General features: G+C 44.2%; 1 protein-coding gene across 1 annotated transcript in view; it reads right to left on the minus strand.

Moving 5' to 3' along the window:
- Nucleotides 1-21,170, minus strand: part of LOC138661599 (regulator of G-protein signaling 3-like) — a 41,694-nt gene extending 20,524 nt beyond the window's left edge. Inside the window, exons 1-2 of the mRNA XM_069746419.1 lie at nucleotides 20,900-21,170; nucleotides 7,810-8,250 (exon numbers count right to left, since the gene is read on the minus strand). Of these exons, the coding sequence (XP_069602520.1) occupies nucleotides 7,810-8,250 (441 nt within the window). The 5' untranslated portion in view covers nucleotides 20,900-21,170. The remainder of the gene's footprint in view (nucleotides 1-7,809; nucleotides 8,251-20,899) is intronic.
- Between the last annotated feature and the right edge of the window lie 5,429 nt (nucleotides 21,171-26,599).

The following is a 26,599-nucleotide window of genomic DNA, read 5'->3' on the forward strand; positions in this document are numbered from 1 at the left end:
GGAGGATGAGGACCCCTGTTCTAATGATCAATGGGACCCCCAGTGATCAAACATTTACTTCTCACCTTTGATAGTAATACCTCTAATTGTATAGCGGTAGTATTTAGACATTTTATCGCACGGGTATTAGGCAACTTTGCATAAAGCCGTTATATAAGCACTGTATGGCGATATTCACGTGTTGTTTTTTTTCCTCATTGGTATTACCGCCATCTAGTGATGAAAAAAATGCCAATATACCACAACAACAGCTCCTCAAAATAGGTGATGAATATCTGCCCACTGCCCTATTAGGACAGTGGCCTCGTTCCTCCAGCAATGTGGCGGTGCTATAGACAATAAACGAAGTGGCATCGCACATGTTTGGTCTCACTGATCTCTAGAATGGGGGTCCCGTTTCTCTGGCAGCGCGCTTGGCCATCTACCACAGTCCTATAGACAATAAATTAAGTGGCTTCACACGTTCTTGACCACAATGCTCCATTAATTTCAGTAGGAAGTGAGGGGGAATTATGATCAGTGGAAGTCCATGAGGATAAATCCCCATAATTCATCATCCATCTTGAAGGGGTAAAACCTCTAATCATATGGCGGCATTATTTGGCGGTATTATATATCATTTGAGCACTATTTGGCGGTATGTACATGTGTTGCATTGCAACTTGTACAGTTTTTTTTTTAAATCCAAGTGAAAATTCCAACCTATAGAGCTCAAACATAAATTACAGTGGCTGAATAACAGATCCACAGGATAAGGGATTCCAGAATTCAGATATTCATCACCTATCCCGCGGATCTATTACTCAGCCACTGTAAATTGGTATTTGAGCGCTCTATGGCAGTATTTCAACAGCGGAAGAAAAACAAAAAAGTAAAATGTACATGTAACAATGAAATGCATGTAAATACCGCCATATAGTTCTCACGTGATACCAACATACAGTGACCACATAACAGTAAAACAGTGTCAAAGACCTCTTTAATTGTATGGTGGTTTTATTAAGAATCTATTTAAAAACCGCCATACAGTTAAAGAGGTCTTTCCACCAAAGACAGATGATGAACGGTGGTCCTGTTCTTCTGGCAACGCGCTTGGCCATCTTCAGTCCTATAGATAAAGAACAGAGCGGCATCGCACATTCTTTACCAAGCAGCATTATGCAATGTCCACTGCTGTAGGAAGCGAGAGGCGAGATCTCTCTCTTTCAGATATCACCTGTTTTTGAATGGCGGTATTTTTTTAGACATTTCATAGCACTGCTATAATATGGTCACTGTATGCTGCCATTACATTAGTGCTGTATGCATTGCTGCTTATACGGTTGTTTCTTATTAAAGGAGGTGGTGGTAGCACTATTTAGAATTGTAGTTTTGGTACTGTTACTATGTGGCAGCATTATTTATTTAGGAGGTCTTTGCATTGCTGCTTATACGGTTGTTATTAAGGAGGTGGTGGTAGCACTATTTAGAATTGTTGTTTTGGTATTGTTACTATATAGCGTCATTATTTATTTAGGCGGTCTGTGCATTGCTGCTTATACGGTTGTTTCTTATTAAGGAGGTGGTGGTAGCACCATTTAGAATTGTTGTTTTGGTACTGTTACTATGTGGCAGTATTATTTATTTAGGCGGTCTGTGCATTACTGCTTATACGGTTGTTAATGAGGTGGTGGTAGCACTATTTATAATTGTTGTTTTGGTACTATGTGGCAGTATTATTTCTGTACTATATTGAACAACATCTATACTTTCTCCTACTTCCCTGCGAATACAGAGGAACATCAGGACGAGGCTTATATAGAAGTCCAAGATTTTCCAATAAACAGCGAAATATGTCAAAGTTCATTACGAGTTCACTAAATAAACAGCGGCGTCTTACTGATCGCTCCTAAGTAAATAGAAAATTCACATTCCCAGGGCTAATAAAGCAAGGATCACACCCAAACCGTCCTGGGCGACAGAAAGTGACCACCACCAGGAAAGTAAAAAACCGCATAAGAAATAGGCATATACTGCATATGGGCTAAAAAAGCTTCCGCAAGGAATCCTACTGGGAGAAGGTCAGGAGGAGTTAACCCATAAAATAGGTATATAATGGGTATATACAGCCTAAGCACACTGCTTTATTGTCTGCTTTACATAAGTGATTGCCTGGAAAAAAAAAAAGCAATCAGACCACATTCCTTGCAGGAAGGACGGGTTCAGGATGTGCCACACACTCCGAGCCCAGATACCATCATTACAGGTGCCAAAGGCTTCAGATTTGTGAGGCCGGCACTAAGTTGGTGGTCCGGTGCCAGCTGTACGAGGCGTTTAAGACATGTATGTACTGTATACCTGCGGTCACTTATCGTCACACCTTGCCGCCGAAGGATAGGGGACAGTAACTAAGTTCTGGTTCTGATCCATGGTCCTTGACTCGTCAGTCAGATATCAATGAGGTGAGTATACAGGGGGCATAGAGGGTACAAGTGACTGGACGCAGGGATTTTGTCAGGGTGGGGCCACTGCTCTCTATGGGGGCAGCATGACAGTCCGCTAAATCTTGGATCTGAATGGAGCTGGAAGGCACAATTAAATTTTTTTCTTGTTCCTTTGCTTCCTAAACGGAAAGGGTATTGACTTTCCAATCAGTTTCCACTAAAAATGTTCTAGCATTGTGATCTGCAAAGATGTTACAGCTCCCGACAACTCTCTCCGCTCCACCTGCCCCTTTCGTCAGCGTTAGAAACAGCAGGAAGTTGTATACTGGTGTGCAGTGAAAATGGGGGTTGGAGAGGAAAGCATCTACAGTTTCAGGGAGGGCAGAGAATGCTGTGAAAATGGGGCGAGTAGAAAGCATCTACAGTTTCAGGGAGGGCAGAGAAAACAAGAAATTTAGTGCAGTTCTGGAGCTGTGCTGATAATTGAAAGCATGTAAAGACAGCCGAACCCTGGATATACACAGACCTCACGTCCAGCCTATATTACTGGGAAAGACGCTCCCACACAAAAAAAACCCTGAAACTTAGATCAGACTGCAAACTGCATAAGAGGGGGGATATAAATTAATGAAGACCGCAAACCGCAATTCTAAGTACTGTTGTGTAAAAGTGATTTATTTTACATGTGAAATGTGTCCATAGCTTTTAAAGAGAACTTGTATCACTCTCTTAATTCTGTTTCAGCGATTTATTCTATTTCCCATATACTACCAGAGCTTATATATCTGAAGCCGGAGAGGTTGGCATGATCTCCATGGACTTCTATGTAATACATCTGCCAACCTTCACAGGACACCTCAGTGCAGAGCTATGGACGAGACGTCTTCCAGCCTGGCCCTATAGTGCGGGCCGGGTCTATACCCGCTATAACCGTGTAGTTTCGTTTCATACAATGCCAATCTGTCAATAGCTTTTCTACAGCTCTGGCAGGGAAAGGGTTAAAAAAAAGAAAAGTCAGAGGTCATGGGAAAACAGCTGTGTTATGAATGCCGCAGCTCTGCGGGAGGGGGACAGGAAATAATGGGTCAGATTATACAGACCCTAAACATCCTCCTCATATAATCCTACACTGCCGCCATAGATCAGATCTGTGCCTCGTTCTGACCACTCCCGTGTGTACGCTACAGGCAGGCGAATGGCGAGAAGTCTGCACGTGCGGCCTATTTATCAACCCTTCGCCTACCCCATGCACTTTGCAAGAAGCACATTTTTTTACTGATCCCTTTTAAATCTGTACCACAATAACGAGAAACGGTTCACAACCCGCAGCTAAGGGGATGGGGGGCACCGTTCAGTGCTCTGTACAGAAGAATTTTCAGCAGTTTCATCATCATTACAGATAGGGTTTCAATTGCAGGTAACACCTCTATATATACATACCGTATCTACACACATACACACAGGTGATATATAAGAGGAGGTAAGCTGTGAGAGTGACTGATAACACCTCTGTATACAGTAAATAACAGGATTCACAATAGAGGTCACAGCTCACCTCCTCCTCCTGTATAATGCCCAGATCAGAGCATGCCCAGAAAACACTTCTATACAACTCAATGCGGTTTGAGCCAGTATATTGCTGCCTTCTGGAGAGGGCAGAAGTAGGAGCCTAACATTAGATCTGTGTTAAAATTGTATGTTTTTGTTTTAGAACGCAATTAACACGGATCTAAAATAGTTGATTTTCCAATGATAGCCCCTTTTTTAAAAGGGAAAGCGTTTGCCCAACCCCCCTAGATTTTCACAGGACGTGATCTGCTGCGGCCACTTTTTTTTTTTTTTTTTAACTTGGTTGGCTCTTTAAGGCTCGTGGCATTTTAAAGAAGCCTGACTATACATCCCCTTTAAATGGCTATTTTAGAACCCATCCCCTTTAAAAGGAGTAGTTTTGTCAGCGAGTACGAGGCATATCCATGAGCCATCGTACGATCAGATAGATCCCTGCGTAATCAGAATACGGCTTGGACGGCGTACAGGGGGCTCCATGCCCACCGCCTCTCCCACCAGTTACCGTAGCAACAGATGCAAGAGTCTGTAAAGATGGAGCCTGCCAGGGTGGAGGGAACCGACGGTGCTGGGATTTGGCCCATGTTAACAGCGAGATAAATGAAATGTGACAGTACACAACACATGGATTACCGCTCTGTTATGTTCTGTGGTTTGTGTTCATTAGTGAACCGAAGAGTAAACATTACTCCACGCAGATGAGCGCGCCGCGGCGACCGCGGAAGATCGGGATGGGGGGGGGGGTTTGGACTTGGAAAAGAAGAGACCCCCCCCCCCGACATCTACATGTAACGGGACTGCTCGTGCTAGAGACCGGTACAGAAACCATTTGTCTTAAAGGGACGCTTTAAATCACCATCATGATATCATTCCCCTCGCATGGTCTGCCTTAAAAGTGGAACCATCACTGTCATTTTTATTTCCTAACTCAATAGGGAACATGAAAATAAACAATATAGGTCAAAGAAATTCGCTTCTTTCTCCTCCTGGAACTGATCTTTCATTCTCAGTTCATCACTAAAAATCAGTTTACGGTGAATAAAACAGGAGCTGACGGTTGGTGCTCATAAACTTCTATGGAGGGGGAGGAGCTAGAGGTCAAAACCGACATTCTACTGTTTACAGTTCTTCATAGAACTCGGTGGGCACCAACTGTCATCTCAGTAACGGGAAAAATATAAAAATCTGTATTCGCTGAAGTCACATTTTACCTGTGAACTGAGAATGAACACGACGGGGTGGGCTAACTTCAAAGACACTCTAACCTCCGCCCCTTTCAGCTAAGACCCACCCACAAAAATAGAAGGGGGTCAGTGGCTTAGCTTAAAGTTTATGGACCCTGTTGCAAAATGTTCAACAGGGCCGTCCACCATCACAGGTCTTTTATAGTGTTGGTCTTCTCATACAGAGCCAAGGAGGTCTTGGGCCACCCCTAGGCTCAAGCTGTGTTACTATAGTGGCTGGAGCCAAAGAGGGTCCCAAGGGGACCAAGTTGGAAAAGGTCCTAGTTGGTCTACATTAGGAGGTTTCAGTATTAAAGGCAAATTGTTAACGGGTTCTCATGGGGGGTGGTCGGGGCCCCTCTTTTAATGAGGTCTTGAAGCATCTATAAGGCGAGAGCTCCTAACTCTGGAAGATCTGGCCTGTCTGTGCATTATTAGACAGACACACTTAATTTCAAAAAGCACTGTGTAATTCTTCCTTTCCCCTGCGGAGGCGCTCTATTGATGCACTTGATGCAAGCTTTGAACCAATTACTGGGGGTACCAACCACATGTAATTCAGTAAGCAACATTTACATTGCAAGAGATTAGCAACAACAACAACAAAATATTGTGATATTGTTGCTCCTCCCATCCTGAGTCTCCTCCCCCGCGGAACGGATATGCGGAACAGATCAGCCCTAACCATAAAGGAACACACGGCCAGGCTCAAAGAAATTGAAAATCTAGGCCGGCATGGATGGAGTGACCATTAGAGTGGCCGAGTCACTTCTAAAGGCTCGCGGATTTAAACCACTCAGTTCACCCTTGACTGTTGCAAATCAGCAAAACTGATGACAATATGGCCTCCTTACAAATTTTGGAAGAGTTCTCCTCCTACAATGGCACTCCCCTTGTTTATCTGTATTTCTGTCATGCTTTACCCCAATATTTCTCCCTCCTTCTCTTCCAAAACAATCTCAGGATTGTGGTTAAACTGGATCCTAACCCTTCAATCATCACACCCTCCCACCGTTCCAGCCCCGGGGAGTCTCAATGTCTCAGATGGTTCAAAGCTTCTATTTTTGGTCGATTTCTATACTTTTTTCCCCTTAAGGTGTGAATCTAGAGACTGGACCAGTTCTGTCAATTTCTAAAAGAAACACTGGAAGAATTCCCCTGAGTCTCACCGTTTCTCACAGACTAGAGAAGATCATCTATCATACTCGGCCTTTCTGGAAACAGAGTCTTCGCTGTACTGGTTTCTCAGTTGACCTTTGGTGGCCGGTTAACTAGCAGATCCGTAGCACCATGGATTGTGATGGATGAGCAGACTTACAGATCCCGTCTACACCTGTCAGTGCGCTAGTCTTCAAATTTGTTCCATAAACATTTCACAGAATAGGTGATAACAGTACGACCAATGGGGGTCTGCCCAACAGGATTCCCACTGATCGCGAGAGGCTCAATTGTCCCTCTGTAAATAAAGCAGTAGTGAGCATGTGCGACCATTTGCGGCCTATGTGACTGGTGGTCGCACATGTTCACTACTGCTCTGTTTGGGCCTTTTCCTTTGCAGGTTGGTTGGGTCTCATCAGCCGTACCACACATCATATATTTATCATCTATCCTGTTAAGGGGACAACCCATAAGGCCCCCATCAATATCATAGTTGGCCAATTTTTGACGTTACTGGAGAACTGTCTAAAGTGCATGGCTGCCTCCCAATTCTTCCCTGATAAATGAACATATGCTTACGCGGCAAAATGATTCCTCAGCTGTCTGACACATATGGCTATCTTGAAGCGGTTGTCCCAACTCATACATGTATGGTATATTCACGATATCCCCAAAAGGTCTTCTAGATGTGGGTTCCTCTGATGTTTCTACCATACGTTTACCAGAGCCAATGCACACACGGCATTTCACACAGCCAACCAGAACCGTACCCTGTACTGATGAAGGTCCATAACGTCTACACAATGGTGTCGGCAGAAGGGTATGAATGTTTAGGCCCAGGTAATGATTAAAGAGGACTTGTCAACAGGTCACAAGTGGACCACCATATAGCTCCAGAGATATTAGAATTTTATAGTCTTTCCCAAGGGGGCAAAACTCTCAGGGCAATAATGCAGAAAAGCTAAAGACAAGCCCCTGAGGATCTTGTGAGTCGCACTTCCTTAGTGGAGACTATAAAAATTTGCACTTAATAAGAAGTCCATATCTCTGGGATCGTATGAAGGATTTAAGAAAAGAAAAGATTGAATACTCAAAACATCAGCGGGAATAAAATAAAAACTGGTCACGTCTTCTTTATAAGGACATTGACTTACAATAGTCACTCATAAGTGGCACTAGAACGACAGATTACTTCATTGGGGATTACATTTACTTTACATACTTGGTCTCCCCATGAAGCATTGAAGCCGAATCTTCACAAGGAGGAACAATTCCTTTAGAGATAGGTAGGCGTTAGGACCTCTTGAGGCTTATGCTGCGTTGAGGATACTGCCATAGGGGCTGATGGACAAGTTGTTCTAGGCTTAGAAGAACATTCAACCTTTGGTGCAATTTGCTAAAGCCATGGGTTAGAAGGTCGTGTCACCCTGTAATTTTACCTTAAAGGATCCCATAAAAAACGACAAGAGATTCTGTTTTGCAGCGTTGACTTTTGCAGCTCTCCTCTTCTTCCTCAGTGTCTTTGGTGATGGCAAGCTCCATCCACTGCTAGACTTCTCTTTTTCCCCAATGGCCTCTACCCTGCCACCAGAGTCCAAATGTGACTCACTCCGTGTCCTCCACATGGATCCGGGGACCCCCAGAGTTCTGTGATCTCCCCCTTCTTCTTCATCACTGTCACAAACTAAGTTACCAGCACTGAAAGACCGTTCCACTCTCACTTCCGGGACGGGCAAGGATGGGGCATTGGGAGCTGAAGGATCAGGAACATTAGGAGGTGGTTGTCTTCTGATAGCTACACGCTTCCAGTGTTGAGGGTTATCGGGAGAGAGACAGGTGTCACTGCCAGACTTTCTTAACGGGTTAAATACATGAAGCATCTGTAGGAAAAAAAAAAATGGAGTGTTAACATATGACCCAATTGTAAGTCAATACACAACTTGTAGGAAATGCTTCACCCATTGAACGACTCTCTGGATGGAGAGCACCATCTCATGAAGATGTTCCTAACCATGTGGTTCCGATTGTCTAACATGGTTGTATGGTCCCAAGACAAAACAGGATTCTTGGCCAGTTCTTAAGATTTGTCCATATTCTGTTGACCACTTTGGTTGATATTTGACTCAAGCTTACTACCATAATTTAGGAAAACATCTTCTCTCACTTGGGGATACATTTCCAACACATTTTTGGACAAGCTTTCAAAATTGGGGCAATTTGACGCCTTTTCCATTTGGGTTCTGAAATGTGACTGCTGAAAATGAACAGGCTGGTTGATAATGGCACAACTCGCTCCACAAGAGATCTATCCCCCGCCACGTGGGTGTTTAGGACAATCATTTTACCAGTCTTCATGGCTCACTTTCAGCGATCAAATATAGAGATTTGCTCAGATTAATCAATGTTTTTTCTCCACTTGTCTGGAGCAAATTTTTTATTTTTTTTCTGGTCGCATCTCACTCCAAACCCAAATCAGCCTGGTTTCTGGTGGAGTTTTGAATTTGGTGTTTTTTGAGGCTCTTTAAAAAAAGGGATGTGATTTTGGAACTAAAAAGTCATCAAAACCGGTCAAACAAAATAAAGAGCACTTATTTTGCATCAAATTCATGAATTACGTGCATCGTTTTCTAGAATTTGGAAACAATACATGTCGGAGAATCAGAGTTAAAAAAACAAAACAAACAAAACAAAACAAAAAAACCCACGACTTCAATAAATCGCAAAATTATGAAATTGGGCCCATTATGTATATGGAGGCGTACTCTATATAAAAGGCATAAAACAAGTCAAACAAAAACACAGTAAGAAGCCGGTCACCTGGAAGGACACAGGGCAGGTGATGGGACTGATGCACCAGAACAAGGTCTAAGAGCATGATGGACTGTGCAGCAGTTCCGAGCAGAACGCGGATATACTCTGTGTGTTTAATCATTTCCATGGAATGAATATATGAATATATATATATATATATATATATATATATATATATATATATATATATATATATATATATATATATATATATATATATATATATATAGGTTTTAGGTCTGTGTATGCCTTTCCACCCACAGAAAAAAAAAATATATAAAAAATTGACTGCACGGCCCAAGTACAGTGCGGCTGCCATAGGACAGTCCTGTTTATAGGGTTTCGGGTAGCAAAAATTCAAATTCCTTCAGCTTGGGAATGAATTGACCAGATTGATTTGGGATTATATTACCCATATTGATGGCTATCCCACCTATGCAGATTTTGGTTATCCCATCTAAGAATTGAGCAGGTTTTTATTTTTGGTCATCCCAACCATGGATTGACTGCACCGTTTTCGGTTATGCTACCCATGGACGTCGATCAGTTTTTGGGTTCTGTCAAGAATTAGTTGACCGTGATGTTTTTTTTTTGGAGGGCCATCTCACCTATGGTTTTACATAATGACATCCCAGGACTGACTTAGCGTTTTTTTTTCAGTTAATTCTAAAAACCATGGTGAACCTCAAGAAAGGATAGCCAAAAAGCAACCCAACAATGGTGTGGTTAGCATGGTAAGTCCATACGTAAAATAACACAAATCAGCTTGGTCAAACCATGGTTGGGTTATCCTACTCATGAGCTTATCTTGACCACACAGTTCTTGGGTTCTCTGATGCACGAGTTGACAGTGAGGTTTTTTGAGCTATCCACCTATGGTTTTAGTAGGCTGGTTTTAAGTAATCCCATCCCCAGGATTATCTGATCTGATTTTTGGGGGGTTAATCTAAAGACATGATGAACCTCAAGATGGGATAGTCAAAGAGCAGCATAGTCAAGCCAACAATGGTGTTAACATGGTAAGTCCATGGGTAAAATGACCTAAACAACTTGATAAAACCAGGATTCGTTGATAACACTACTCATGGTTAACATGCAGACCACACAGTTTTTGGGGTTCTCTCATGCAGGAGTTGACTATGCTGTTTTTGGCTCTAACCAAAGATTTAATAGGCTGTTTTTAAGTAATCCCATCCCAAGATTTTACTAGTTTTTGTGGTTAATCTAAAAACATGGTGATCCTCGGGGTGGGACAGCCAAAAAAACCCAACATTCTCAAGCCAACAATGGTGTGCTTAGTCATGAACCCAAAACAGCTCGGTCAGACCATGGTTGGGTTCTCCTTCTCATGGGCTTATGTGGACCACACAGTTTTTGGGTTCTCTCATGCAGGAGTTGACAATACCGTCTATCCTTTCCTGAGGTTCACCATTTTCTCCCTTCTTTTTTAGATCATCCAAACCATGGATTGACTTTTTTTTTTTCTGCTCATCCTACCTATTTTTTGGGGGGGATTTTTTTTTTCCCTTTTAGAATACCCCACTCAAGAGTTTATCACCAGTGGGAATCTCTCCAGCATCCGTCAGGTTTTCTGGTCGGCCAATTTAAATGGTCGTGTGTAACGACAGACAACGTGAGGTTTATGTGGTTATTTAGGGAGGTGCAGCCGCATTGTTCCTTGTCACATAGTGTATAAATAATAGGAGGTTAAAAAAAAAAAACTTAACTTGAAGTGTTTTGTTTTTTGTTTTTTTGAACGAACAGATCGCTTGGTTACAGGAATTTTGCCATAGGGTTTCATTGAAAAAAAATTGACAATTCAACTTCAATAAACCGTATTTTTTTATTGGCTGCAGAATGAGTTAACTGAGGGTCAGTTAGTGAGTTTTTTCCCCCCCAACAGGAGAATTTATAACTCTTATCTTCCTTCCTCTGAGAACCTCTCAGCCGATTTGGGATCACAGAAAAGTTGAGCTGAACTTTGTAGTCAGATCAGCTAAGAGGAGCTCAGAAGAAAGATAAGAGTTATAAACGCTCCAGTCAGAAGGAGCTCACTGATGGTTTCTCAGTTAACTCATTATGAAGCCGGTAATAGAGATGCTGTATATGAAAAAAAATGATGCAAAATTATTAATGACACATGAATGAAAAAACAATTTTTAATTAAAAAAAAGATTAAATACAAATAATTAAAAGAAAGTGGACATTTTTTTTTTTGAGGCATTTTTTATTTTCACCATTTATATTGCTTACGTCATCACTGGGGATATTCAGGGATCAAGTGAACGCTCATCCCTACAATTTCTATCCTCTGACAAATATTCACGGCGCATGTACAGGGAACGCTCTCCGAGGTGCCCACCTTAAAAAGGGGCGACCAACTAAAAATTGGTACCTTATAAAAAGGGGCTGTAGATTTATGAAATGAGCTGCTGAGATGACCCCGACCTACGTATGTGGCCTAAGGTCAGCTTGTAATGGGCGATAACAGAACAATAGCCTACAAAGCAAACAAGACAGGCAGCAGGTTTAGGTGCATTGCTTCTGCTGTGGTTTCGGAAAAAGAATAAATTTAAAAAAAACAACCGTATCTGTCAACTTGAAAGCACAGAGACGGCCATATTGTGGGAAACCACACGCATTTCATTACCGGTGACATCAGACTATGAGGAACCAAGGTTCGCTCGCTCTCGGTGCGGCTTTGTGGACGCTGATGTTTGACTGCAGAGTCATAAAACATTATCTATATATTTATATTTAGCTGGCGGTAATGAGATCAGAAGAAACCAGAGAATATTTTGTCAGGTTTCCGCCTGTATCTATGCCGTACACGTGACAGGAGAAGTTCTGCTATTTTGTAAACGGGCTTCTCGACTGCTCATCAGATGTCTGCTACCATAGGCTAAAACCCAGTCCTGACACTTCTCACAGCTGAGAGTTTGTCACTTTGTATGGACTCCGGGCAGAGATAGAAGCCATCATGATACCTTCCACCCAAAACTAAGGTGTAGAAGTCTCACAGGTGCCTCCTGGGAAGTCTTTAATACTGGGTGGCGAGAACCTGTAAATGGCTCCCATCTCCACTGGTAAAATTGTGGTGCCCCCCACAAAGCAAGGCCCAATTGTCCTGGGTGGCAAAACCCAGCAACGTATTTGGAGACCACTCTTCTAAATACCGTACATCATTGCTCTTAAGGGCATGTCCACGCGTAGGTTGGATCTCTGAGGATTTTTCCGCACCTGTTTTTGTAAATCCGCAGGTAAACCGCACTGCGGATTACCTGCTGATTTACTTTAAAATTCATGTTTGTGCGACTGCTGCAGAGTGGGAGGAGCACGTGGCGGGCGTTGCAGCAGAGTGGGAGGAGCACGTGGCGGGCGTTGCAGCAGAGTGGGAGGAGCACGTGGCGGACATTGCAGCAGAGTGGGAGGAGCACGTGGCGGGCGTTCCAGCAGAGTAGGAGGAGCACGTGGCGGGCGTTGCAGCAGAGTGGGAGGAGCACGTAGCAGGCGTTGCAGCAGAGTGGGAAGAGCACGTGGCGGGCGTTGCAGCAGAGTGGGAGGAGCACGTGGCGGGCGTTGCAGCAGAGTGGGAGGAGCACGTGGCGGGCGTTGCAGCAGAGTGGGAGGAGCACGTGGCGGGCGTTGCAGCAGAGTGGGAGGAGCACGTGGCGGGCGTTGCAGCAGAGTGGGAGGAGCACGTGGCAGGCGTTGCAGCAGAGTGGGAGGAGCACGTGGCGGGCATTGCAGCAGAGTGGGAGGCGCACGTGGCGGGTGTTGCAGCAGAGTGGGAGGAGCACGTGGCGGGCGTTGCAGCAGAGTGGAGGAGCACGTGGCGGGTGTTGCAGCAGAGTGGGAGGAGCACGTGGCGGACATTACAGCAGAGTGGGAGGAGCACGTGGCGGACATTACAGCAGAGTGGGAGGAGCACGTGGTGGGCATTGCAGAAGAGTGGGAGGAGCACGTGGCGGACATTACAGCAGAGTGGGAGGAGCACATAGCAGGCGCCATGCCTTTTTTTCCTCTTACAATGCCCTTTTCTGAAGCCTCACACCTCAAAACCCAGTTCCTGCATTTCCATGCCCCAATACACATGGGAAGGCACAGGTTAATGGCTCTTTGGTAAGGGCAGGAGTTGTCCCGAGGGCAGGAGTTGTCCCGAAGTCTCCCAAATTAGATTGCTGAACATGAGTCATATGGTATTTTGAAAAAAAAAAAAAAAAATCTAATTTTTAAAGACATTTCTGGTTTTTAGTCAAAGATTTAAAAAAAAAAACAAACAAAAAACCTCTTTTTAGTCCACATGAAACCTAGACTCAAAAAGGCAGAGAGCAACTCGCTAATAATGCATAGTCACATGATGGTTGTCCAGAACTTAAAGGGGAACTCCACTTACAAGGAGTCTTGACACCACCGACAGTTTTTCTGGATACCCAGAGGTTAACAGCACCTCCACCTAAAATTCTTGACAGTTCTTCAAGAGTTTCTTTTCACAGTTCATAAAATCCTCTGGCCCTTCCCTCCGGTTTACCCTACAAGTAACCATAGAGAGGACTCATTGTGGACTGGGCACCCGCTAATTAGAGGCCTACATGGCCAGGAGTCAGATATGAGTCACAGAGCAGCCATGCAAATAAGAACCCCTATAAAGTGTGACCAGCGCTATAAAGAAGGATCACATTCACTGGTCCCGGGAAGGAATTCCACAGACCTCAAACAACCTTTACTTTCCATCCCAGGCAGCAACGATGTCCTTCATGAGGATGGCGCCTGACATTCCTACACATATAGATTACATGGCGCTGCTTAGTGGGCTAAGGTCAATACAGATCTCGAAAATATCTATTTAGATACCAAGCAGAACTGCAGTATAAAGCATGGTGGATGACCAGACCACAAGCCTAAGAGGAAAAAGTAGTGGTCCAGCTCTTAAACAATACCTGAATAGTGCTCACCTTAATGGGCAATTCCCACTTATGATCATAGGATAGCATATCCTTCAAGGGTCCGACCTTTAAGACCCCCTAGAATAAAGCACTGTGTACCATTCCCTCTCAAACTATCTGTATACGCAGGGAGCTCCAGCCATCAATATGCACTTCTATAGGGTCCTGCAGAGCGGGTGGCACGTGCCCATATGGGTGGGGAAAGACCAGCAAATTGGCTGCAGCACTGTGGTCCCCTTCATCCTTAGGATGTCAGACCCCCACCGATAAAGTGATGGCACAATGAGAACACCCCTTTAAAAGATAAAGTTTTGATGACCGGCCACTGCCACCAGGGAGCACTTCTATATAATATATTGGATTCGCAGGGAAATCTACCCAATGTTTGGAAAGTAGGAAAGAGACAACTGTTACTACCGTTAGGCCATGGAATTGTAATTTAAGCAATTGTCCAGCGTGCCGATAATTGGTAAAAAGTGGAGCTCTGCTCAAGTTAGACCAAATCCATCTTCTCAAGGAGTAAAATGGTATGAATTATGATGACGGAACAATATTCCACCTGGATACAGAAGCAGGACGAGGATTCTTTTTTTTTTTTTCTTTTAGGTAGCGAGGTTGGCACCGGCTGATTTGTAAGGCCTGTTATTATACAAGGACATACTTGTTTGTGTGCGCTTATAGTTTTATGGAAATATTCCTGCATGGGGACAACACAACCGCTCCGCCAGGGGCATTACCTACGCCCAACCTGTGTCCTCGATATATAGGTGGGTACACGTTACGTTGCGATATTTGGTGCCCAAACAAATGGCAAAAGGAGATGTTATTGCCGGCTATGTGGACAACCAAGTGCGGCGTCTGGGACCTTCTGCCCCAAAATGGTGAAAAACGTGTGACACTAAGCGATACAGTGACCCTTAAAATGAGGGACGTTTCCACAGACCGTCACCCTGCACGTTCATCATCTTGAGGAGAAGTCGCAGATTTCAATGCCTGAAAGAGCTAAATCAATGTCTACATCAGGATTCATCATGAGTGTGTGCGCCGTGGTCCCGGGCAGAAATTCCACCGTGTTCGGATGTACCCATCATATACCCAACTGCAGGGCCGGCCCTAGGCTTATGGGGCCTCTCTCTGCTTTTGATTTTTCCTCCTCACCTTCCAAGAGCGATAACTTTATTTTTCCGTATGTTTGTTTTTATATTTTATTGGTGCATGTTTTTTTTTTTTTTTTAAATTATTATGTGATTGCGGTACAAGTTTTAGCATTCCCATTTTGGTGTCTATACAACAGATCTCCTTTTGTTTCCTTTTTGGGGTAGTGAAGGAGAGGAGATTAAAGTGAGCAAAAAAAAAAAAAAAATATAATACAAATATCTAAAAATCTAAAGTGGCAAAAATAATATATACGGTATATAATTTTTATTTTTTATTTAATTTTTTTTTTTTAATTAGAAGCACGGGGTGAAGGTGGTGTTTCTTGCCTCTATTTCTAATCCCCCTAGAGGACTTGAGCCCGTGATAGCTAGTATAACGCACAGCCATATGCAGTATATTGTGAAATTCCCCGTCTCCTATGAAGCCCAGCCACAGGTTGTACACCACCATCAGGTTAGATTTCATAGGTGTACAAAAATGGCGGATAAGAAGGCCTTCCGTAGGCCCCTCGCTGCCACGACAATGCTGTTGACACCCCAATTCCAACTGTGTAAATGCTGCAGTCATGACTGGTGGTAGCATATGAAGCGTTTAAACAGCCGCTATCTGCGCAGCCATCAGGCTTGAGTGCTGGCTGTATAACACAGCTGGCAACCATGTTGTATGGAATGGGCTCAGCTTCTTAGGCCGATCCATATCCAAGTGGGTCTCATGGACACAATCGGCCCCGGCTCATTCACCGGGTGCCGTACAGCAGCTTTACTGCGCACCCCAGCCGCTGGTTGCACTTGGAAACAGTCAGCAGCTTGGTCGCCATTCACTAAATAATCCCCTTTTTTTTAAGTATTTATTTCCCCCTCACTACCAGACAGGGGGCCGACCATTTTGTTATCCGAGCCCCCACAAAACATTGCCTTTGATACTAGGTCTGGCATTTTTTTTTTTTTGCAACACGAGGTCTATTGATGAAATTCACACACACTAGGCCTCTAACTGTGAACTAGGCCTTAATCCCCTTAGCAACCAATCACAGCTCACCTTACAATTCTTTAACAGCTTTGGAAAAATGAAAGCTGCGCTGTCATTGGTTGCCAAGGGCAAGTGTTCTCTTGTTTTGCTAAGGGTACGTTTTTCTGAACAGTTAATCAATGGGGCCCAGAAAGCGACTCTAAAGCAAACAAGTCTGAATAACTCAATACGACCATTATGGAAGTGGTCGACATGTGTCGCCCGTAGCAACCAATCACAACACTGCTTTCATTTCAACAAAGCAGTTTGAAAAATAAAAGCCGAGCACTGATTGGTTGCTATGGGCAACAAAGACTTGAAAAATGAGGCCTATATATTATTATTAGGAAGAATAAAGATAATTTTATCCCCATAAAAAAAAAAAAAAAAAAAAAAAGAATACAGAGCCATTTATGACATCGCGTGACACAGCCATCACTGCCGACGTTCAGCATCAGTAAATTTATGGCCGTTTACAGCTTTGTCATAAGCAACTATTCCATCCAGTCTTGTTGTGATTATCGACATGGCAGAAACACGCGTGCAAGGCCGCTGTGTCCATGCACGCCTGCAGAAGTATGCACGCCGTGCTCCCAGAGCGTCGCCTGCCATTACCATTGTTTACATGGATATACAGATGTTCCTCGCCAAGTGATAATTAGATAGCGCACAATAAACACTGCGCAGGAACAGCAGAGATGGCTGCGGGGCAGGAAGCGCGCGGGGATGATGGGGAGATCTGGAGATCGGCTGGAGGGCGAGAGAGAAGCGTGCACGACATGGGGTAGGATGGCGACGGCGGACGGCTTGTGCCCACTTGAATTGATGGATAAGCTCTTGGAGGGTCCTCCAGAGAGACTGCGTAGGTTAAGTGTTCTGAAGACTGGGCGCTACAGAGCGCTATTGTCAGGGCCTGGCTACAAAGAGGAATGCTCAGGGGCCCCCCAGGTAACCCGACAAGGGGCACTAAAAGCGACCAGACCCCCACAAAACCCACTGTCCTAGCCACCCCAAAAAAGAGACAAACATGATATCTTAAAATGTTCATGGTATGGAACCATTATTTATGCACTATGTGGCAGTGCTATATGGGCTCTACGGCGATTCTATTTAGAGAACTGGGTACGATTATTTAAGGACTGTATAGCAGTGCTATTATGTATTCACTATATGGTAGCATTATATAGACACTGTATGGCGATACTAGAATATAGTAATATAGTAATATTTGAGCACCATATAGCAATACATGTTCATTGTAGATACTAGAATATAGTAGTATAGTAATGTTTGAGCACCATATAGCAATACATGTTCATTGTAGATACTAGAATATAGTAGTATAGTAATATTTGAGCACCATATAGCAATACATGTTCATTGTAGATACTAGAATATAGTAGTATAGTAATATTTGAGCACCATATAGCAATACATGTTCATTGGATGGCAGTATGATGTATGTAATATTATAAGCACTCTAGGGGAATACTATTTAGGGAACTGGATAGCGATATTTTTTAAGATTACATTATGGCACTGTTCTGTACTGTGCGGCAGTATTATACGAGAACTATACGGTGATAGCATTTTGGGATGTTTGACATTAATATTTCACAACTACACAGTAATGGCACCATTATATATGCAAGATATGGCACTATTATTGGGCACTATACAGTGATTCTATTTAGGGAAAAGTAAATAATTTTTTAGGCAGTATATAGAAATAGAATTATGCAGGGCTGTGTAGTCAGAGTCAGAGGCTGTATAAAACGCACCGACCCCTAACATATAGAATACGTTGGGTTCAGTAGTGCAATGCAGGATGTGCTGTCAATTTTTTCATAATAACATGGGAAAGTTATGAAATGTTCTATAAATGCCTGTTCTGTTCTTGATCTTGGGTTTTAGTTGAGATGAATCTGTGCTGCACTTTATGCACATGCTCAGTAGTGACCAGGGCTCTGGAGTCAGAGTCATGAATCGCAGTCAGGGAAATTGAGGAGCCAAAAGCTGTATAAAATGGACCAACTCCTAACATATAGAATACGTTGGGTTCAGTAGTGCAAAACAGGAAGTGCTGTAAATTTTTTCAGAATAATTTGGGAAAGTTATGAAATGTCTTCTGTTCCTGATCTCAGGATCTGGGCTTTTAGTTGAGATGAATCTGTGCTACACTTTATGCACATGCTCAGTAGTGACCAGGGCTGTGGAGTCGGAAATCAGGGAAAATAAGGAGTCAGAGTCGGTGGTTTGGCTTACAGACTCCACAGCCCTTGAATTATGGCACTGTTACGGGTATTGCTCCATTATGCAGGCACTATATGGCAGTATTATATATGGTGATGTTATATGGAATCCCATATAATCCCATGGAATACTATCACTTAAGCACAATATAGCAATGTTATGATGGCACTTGCGATACATAGCGTAGATCCTAAATATTAGAACTATATAGTACTCATACATAATACTGCCATATAGTGCATGCATACTACCATATGGCAGTATTATATGATTACTATATAGTGCTATCATTTCGAATCAACAGAACACTATTTGAGCACCATATAACAATGCTATTACTGCAAAATGTATGTGCTCATTCTATGGCATTAAGATTTATGCACTATATGGCAGTATCCTAGGCACTGCATGGTATCACCATTTAGGAACTGTATAATATTCCTATTTAAGAACTATATTGTAATTTTATTATTGCAATATGTGTTCACTATATGGTGCTATTATGTAGGCGATATACAGTAGGACTGTACGGTAGTATTTTACACACTACTTACAAAAAAAAAAAAAAAGACGAAGACCCCCAAATGCAGTTACCCTGCGGCATCCACAGATCCGTATACTGGACTTGAAAGGTCATACGGGGGTGGTCTCGATCGATGATTATAACCCAACCAGAGGGCTGGAATATAAGGGGCTGGCGCGGGAATAGCATTGATGACAGGGTACCAGACATGACGACGAGAAGCGAACCCGGGATCAGCAGAGTGTGAAGATTGTATGGACATAATAATGATAGCTATAGGCGGCACATAATGACGGCGCAGGAACAGCAGACACATCACCGTTAATAACATGGCAGGGGTGCAAGAGGTTAATGCGGGCTGATACCACAGTATTGGAGGTTTAATGGTGCACGCTGCGGAATAGCAGAGTTATCCTATGACATTGAGACGTGTGTGGAGGTTACAGAGGAATAAACAGGAGATATTAAAGGCTCGACGTCTATGCGTTACGCTGAGGAGAGGGAATATGGAGTGTGACGCCAAGTCTGACACCGTCACATAATGATCTGTGTACATAGGATATAGCAGAGGCGAGTCCGTCAGTAGCTATGGCACGTTGTGACAATACCTGTGGCTTTCCATTGAACTGCAGGCACACCTACTACATGATCACATGCAGAACAGAACAAACTGGTTTAGCTCTGCTACATCTGAATATAAACGCAGTAGATATATGTCAGGAATCTTATGTAAACTTACCAGAGAGGAAAAAACACGGAAATTATACTGCGGTATTACTAGGCTGGTGTAATGCTGTATGGAATAGCAGAGCAGACAATATATAGTGCCGCTGGGGAATAGCAGAGACGAGTTAGCTCAGAGTTAAAGTAAAGGTGGAGTAGGATGTAAGGATTTACAGGTGGGTGTCTGCGAGACGATATTAGCTGCCATTACTGCGCTGATATCCCATCGTTGTAGAGGTGGATGGGGAGACGCCATGGAATAGCAGAGCTGAGTTACGGAGGAGCAGGACTGGGAAGGTGGATGTAGTATCACCTTGGAATAGTAGAGCGTGGATACGGCAGAGAAGGATGTAGGGATTTACCGGTGTGCAGGAATGGGAAGCTGGATGTAGTGTCACTATGGAATAGCAGAGCGTGGATACGGCAGAGAAGGATGTAGGGATTTAGTGTGACTGTGTGCAGGAATGGGAAGCTGGATGTAGTGTCACCACGGAATAGCAGAGCGAGAGGACGACTTATAACTGTGCGCAGGAGTGGCAATCTGAGGTGCAGCAGGGTGGATGTAGCAGTGTGGATCACTACAGCGCTGCAGGGTGTAGTGTCACCAAGTCACAGAAGAGTGAGAGAAGAGGACAGGACGGTAGAGACAGCTCATTTCGGGAAAGAGGTCCAGGTCTTATGTAGCTGAGTTGGGTGAGCGCAGTAAAAGAATGCTGCGATGTGGAGTTGGGTTTGTGAACTGCAGGAATGTGTTGGATAGTGAGAGTCTAGTAAAAGCCAAGGGTAAAGATGTAGTGTGACTTAGAAGGACATCAATAAAAGGGTCAATGGTGGAATAGCAGAGTTAGATAAGGATGTAGTGGGAATAATGGCAGATTACACATCCCGCACAGGAGTGGAATAGCAGAGCGCAGAGTTGGAGAAGGGTGTAGTGCTTGGTCGCTGTGCCAGTGCAGGTACCTGTCTGATGGGATAACCTGGGTGATTGGCACCAGCGGTGTATTAGGACCTGTGTGGTCAAGGTCAGGGTTGTCTCCTGGGGAACAGACTGACCACTAGGACCAGGAATGAGCCCCCCATGGCCAGCTCTGCCCCCCGAGCACTCACCTTGCAGAGTGTCAGCTCCTGTGCTTCCCCTGCAGCAGAGTCTGGGAGTCTCCCTGTGCTGTCACTGCAGTGTCTCTGTGTATGTGTGTGTGTGTGTCTTGTCTGTCTCCCCACCCTCCTCCATGACGTCCTTCCATCTCTCCACCCTCTGCTCCTCTTCCCTCCTCTCCTGCTGCCCCCTGGCAGTGCAGGAGCTGCCCCTGCTGCCCACCTTCCCCAGGTGCAGGGTCCTTCTCTCTCCCCCCCAGACCTTGCTCTCCTCTTCCTCCTGTTCCTCCTCCTCCTCCTCCTGTTTACCTCTGTCTCCTCTCCTCCTTCCTCTGTCTCGCCCTTTCCTCCTCTCCACCTGATCCCTATCACCTGCACTGCAGCACTAATGATGGGAGTTGTAGTGGAGAATGGATCCCGATCCTTGTCTCAGTCTCTGTCCTCAATTTCTTACTTTCTTAGTTGTGGGTGACGAATAATGAAAACCACATTATCATCGAGTATAAGACCCTCGCCCCAAAAATAACCCCCCAAAAACTAACAGAAAAAAAAGCCGTAATGAATTTGGCGCAGAAATGAAAATGGCCCAAATCCAAAATTCTATTAAAAAAGGCGCAAAAAAAATAAAGAATCAGGACTTTAATCGCCTCTTGGAGGGGGCTCAGAGGTCGGCCCCCAAAGATCTCCTACTTATAGATAGAACCGGAATATCCCTTTAATGAAATCTGCCACTCAGGATTTGGGGAGAGCTGGGTGACTACCTGCGTGGAAGCCGCCATATTGGTTAGAAACATCCTATATGGGAATATATTGTCCTACAATATATCCGTTCAGGGCGGATAACAGGCTGGAGCCGTCGGGGCTTTTTTTGGAGGCAAAGGTGATCCCTCTCCCAGGTGAGGTCCGGAAGCCTTTCCTACGTGCGCTAAGATGGCGAGCTGCGGGTCCGCAGCAGTTTCCCATGAGTTTACAGTTCAATGTAAACCTAGGGGAAACCAAAAACTCCGTGCACATGCTGCGGAAAAAAAAAGCGCGGAAACGCAGCGGTTTACATTCTGCAGCATGTCACTTCTTTCTGCGGATTCCGCAGCGGTTTTAGAGCTGCCCCTATGGAAAACCGCAGTTGTAAAACCGCAGAAAAAAGGCGGTAAATCCACGAAAAACCTGCAGCAAAAACGCAGCGTTTTTGCCCTGCAGATTTATCAAATCTGCTACGGAAAAATCCGCAGTGGCCAAGCATACGTGTGCACATACCCTTAGAGTACTGCTGTACCTCAGGCTTGGTGCGGGCAGTTAACGTGTAGTCTAATGCCCTCCGGTTCTGTTATGTGTCTTAAAGTCCCACAAAAGCCTCGGGCTTCCAGTACCCGGTTTTTGCGCTTCGGCTCTGAGGGTGCCTGGTCACTGTTCCCCTCTGAGCCCTGTTCCACTCCTGCGCTCCTTTCCTCAATGCTTCACTGCATGCAACAACCTTTCAAGTTCTCCTCTTCCCAGGAGTCGCAGCACAATCCTGGCTGCACGGCTCCGCTGTCTGCTCTCTGACTTCCTTCTCCTAGGTCTCCCTGGACCAACTGTCTTCCTCCGCTCTCTCCCTCCAACTGGCTAACTCTTCCTCCAGACCAGGATACTTAAAGCTGGGAAAGCTCCACTGAATCCTGGTCCTGAGCTCCCCTTCCTGGCCTGGATTCAGAATGTGTTGTATGTAGGTGCGTACCTGGTAAAGAGAATCCTCCTTGCCTCCAAGCATGATATCGCCCTCCCCGAAAGGAAGGCAACATCACTGTAACAACCGGGTGCCTGCTACATCTTTCCCTTACATGATGTAGTATGATAACACACCCGGCAATGCTCTCTGTGCATTATGACACCATGTGTTCACCTGCAGTCCTATGTATAGCCACTGCTACCATGTGTTCACCTGCAGTCCTATGTAAAGCCACTGCTACCATGTTTTTACCTGCAGTCCTATGTAAATTCACTGCTACTGTGTTCACCTGAAGTCCTATGTGATTCCACTGCTACCATGTGTTCACCTGCAGTCCTATGTAAATCCACTGCTACCATGTGTTCACCCGCAGTCCTATGTATATCCACTGCTACCTTGTGTTCACCCGCAGTCCTATGTAAATCCACTGCTACCATGTGTTCACCTACAGTCCTATGTAAATCCACCGCTACCATGTGTTCACCTGCAGTCCTAAGTAAATCCACTACTACTGTGTGTTCACCTGCAGTCCTATGTAAATCCACTGCTATCATGTGTTCTCCTGCAGTCCTATGTATATCCACTGCTATCATGTATTCACCTGCAGTCCTATGTAAATCTACCGCTACCATGTGTTCACCTGCAGTCCTATGTATATCCACCACTACCATGTGTTCACCCACAGTCCTATGTAAATCCACCGCTACCATGTGTTCACCTGCAGTCCTATGTAAATCTACTGCTATCATGTGTTCACCTGCAGTCCTAGGTAAATCCACTGCTACCATGTGTTCACCTGCAGTCCTATGTAAATCCACTGCTACAATGTGTTCACATGCAGTCCTATGTAAATTCACTGCTACTGTGTGTTCACCTGCAATCCTATGTAAATCCACGGCTACTGTGTTCACTTGCAGTCCTATGTGATTCCACTGCTACCATGCGTTCACCTGCAGTCCTATGTAAATCCACTGCTACCATGTGTTCACCTACAGTCCTATATAAATCCACTGCTACCATGTGTTCACCCGCAGTCCTATGTATATCCACTGCTACCATGTATTCATCTGCAGTCCTATGTAAATCCATTGCTACCATGTGTTCTCCTGCAGCCCTATGTATATTCACCACTACCATGTGTTCACCTACAGTCCTATGTAAATCCACTGCCACTATGTGTTCACCTGCAGGCCTATGTAAATCCACTTCTTCAATCTGTTTGCAAGAAGTCCAATGTAAATCTACTTCTATCATGAACTTGTCTGCAGTCCTATGCAAATCCACTTCTACCACGTGTTCACCTGCACTCCTATATAATTCATTTCTACCATGTGTTTGCCTGCGGTTCTATGCAAATCCGCTTCTACCATGTGTTCACCCTCAGTCTTATGTAAATCCACTTCTACCAGGTGTTCACTTGCAGTCCTATGTAAATCAACGTCTACCACATATTAACATTCAGTCCCATGTAAATCCACTTTTACCACGTGCTCGCTTGCAGTCCTATGTAAATCCACTTATAACACATGTTCACGTGCAGTCCTATGTAAATACACTTCTGACATGTGTTTACATGCAGTCCTATGTAAATCCATTTCTACAACTCGTTTGCCTACAGTATTATGCAAATCCACTCATAGCACATGCTCACATGCAGTCCTATGTAAATCAATGTATATCACATGTTCACCTGCAGTCCTATGTAAATCCACCTATTGGATTGTGTTATTACCATGTACAGCATACTCGGCTCTGTTACATCACTGTATCACCTTGTCTTACTGCATCAAAATATGCTTTGAATTAATGAATATCCCTATCATAATGCGGCAGGGTTACACGCAGTCCTATGTACATTTACTGTAGAAATATACAAGTTTAACTCAGCTCTGCTACCTCTGCATTAGTTCCACCTCTCTAGTAAAGATTGTTTTTTATCGTCACTGACATATTTTCAGTTTCATTGTGCGATAACCCGCAGTCCCATGTAAAACCTCAGCCATGAAATCGTAATATCATGAATCCTTCCAAATATAAGACCCGGCTCTGCTATATTTGTATACATAATGTAGCTTTTTAAGACAAGGTAGTAGAAATACCTGCAGTCCTATGTATACACTGTTATCACACTCCCCTCTGCTACGGCTCATGATCTTTTTATGTACTAAGGTTACATGCAGCCCCATGTAAAACTAAAGACCGCATAGTAGCTTACAAGGGTTGCACTGGTTTACAGCCATGCTAATGGAATGAGATGATCTGCAGACCTATGTAAAACCACAGATGATACATTGTGAAGTCAAACTCAGCTTGGCTACATCACAAACTCAGCTCTGCTACATCACCAGTAATTCATGTAGGAAATAGTGTCGATTTCCATCCTCTGATCTCCCGTCACCTGTTTACTTGTCGTCCTAATCAAAACCACAAATGATTCAATGTGGTCACTCACCATCAACGCTGCTACATCACAAACTAAGCCCTGCTACATCACAAACTCAGCCCTGCTACATCACAAACTCAGCACTGCTACATCACAAACTCAGCACTGCTACATCACAAACTCAGCTCTGCTACATCACAAACTCAGCTCTGCTACATCACAAACTCAGCCCTGCTACATCACAAACTCAGCTCTGCTACATCACCAGTAATTCATGTAGGAAATAGTGTCGATTTCCATCCTATGATCTCCTGTCACCTGTTTACTTGTCGTCCTAATCAAAACCACAAATGATTCGATGTGGTCACTCACCATCAGCTCTGCTACATCACAAACTCAGCCCTGCTACATCACAAACTCAGCCCTGCTACATCACAAACTCAGCACTGCTACATCACAAACTCAGCACTGCTACATCACAAACTCAGCTCTGCTACATCACAAACTCAGCTCTGCTACATCACAAACTCAGCCCTGCTACATCACAAACTCAGCTCTGCTACATCACAAACTCAGCTCTGCTACATCACAAACTCAGCTCGCCTACATCACCAACTCAGCTCTGCTACATCACCAGTAATTCATGTAGGAAATAGTGTTGATTTCCATCCTCTGATCTCCTGTCACCTGTTTACTTGTCGTCCTAATCAAAACCACAAATGATTCAATATGGTCACTCACCATCAGCTCTGCTACATCACAAACTCAGCTCTGCTACATCACAAACTCAGCTCTGCTACATCACAAACTCAGCTCTGCTACATCACAAACTCAGCACTGCTACATCACAAACTCAGCTCTGCTACATCACAAACTCAGCTTTGCTACATCACAAACTCAGCTCTGCTACATCACAAACTCAGCTTTGCTACATCACAAACTCAGCTCTGCTACATCACAAACTCAGCTCTGCTACATCACAAACTCAGCACTGCTACATCACAAGAAACAGATGTTGTGAATTATTGTTTCCAGTGTGGATTTTCATTTTCAGTAACATCCTCCCATGTCCATTGATGCGTTTTCCTGCAGTCCCATTTAAAAAAAAACCACATAAAATGCTACACGACGTCACAATGTGTTGTGCTACATAGCAAATTCAGCTCTGCTACGTCTCCAATAATTGATGTTTGGGAACTACCGTAGTTTTGATTTCCATTGTCATGGACATTTCTAAAGCCCGGTAACTAATCCTCCGTGTTTTTACCTGCAGACCCATGCAAAGCAACAAATGATGCCATATCACGAGCTGTGCAAAATAACAACCTCAGCACTGCTGCATCTGTGACGTTCAATGTTGTTGTTATTGCACCCGCCCTTTGCACCGGCTAATCCGCATGACGTGACTCATGTGTGAAATGACTTGTGGTAAATGTGGCCCATCTTCACGACTCAGACCCGTCCTGCGCTTCCACAAATCGTTGTTTTCCGCATTGCTGCTGCGCTTCTCCCTGGTCAAGGACGCGTCTTGTCAGCAATACCTGCGCGCTGTGACTTTCATCCGTGACAAGTTGTGTAATATTCAGCGACCATCCCCCCGATGTGACGCAGCCCCCCGTGCAGA

The sequence above is a fragment of the Ranitomeya imitator genome, chromosome 2 (assembly GCF_032444005.1).
Source record: "Ranitomeya imitator isolate aRanImi1 chromosome 2, aRanImi1.pri, whole genome shotgun sequence".
NCBI classification, from domain to species: domain Eukaryota; kingdom Metazoa; phylum Chordata; class Amphibia; order Anura; family Dendrobatidae; genus Ranitomeya; species Ranitomeya imitator.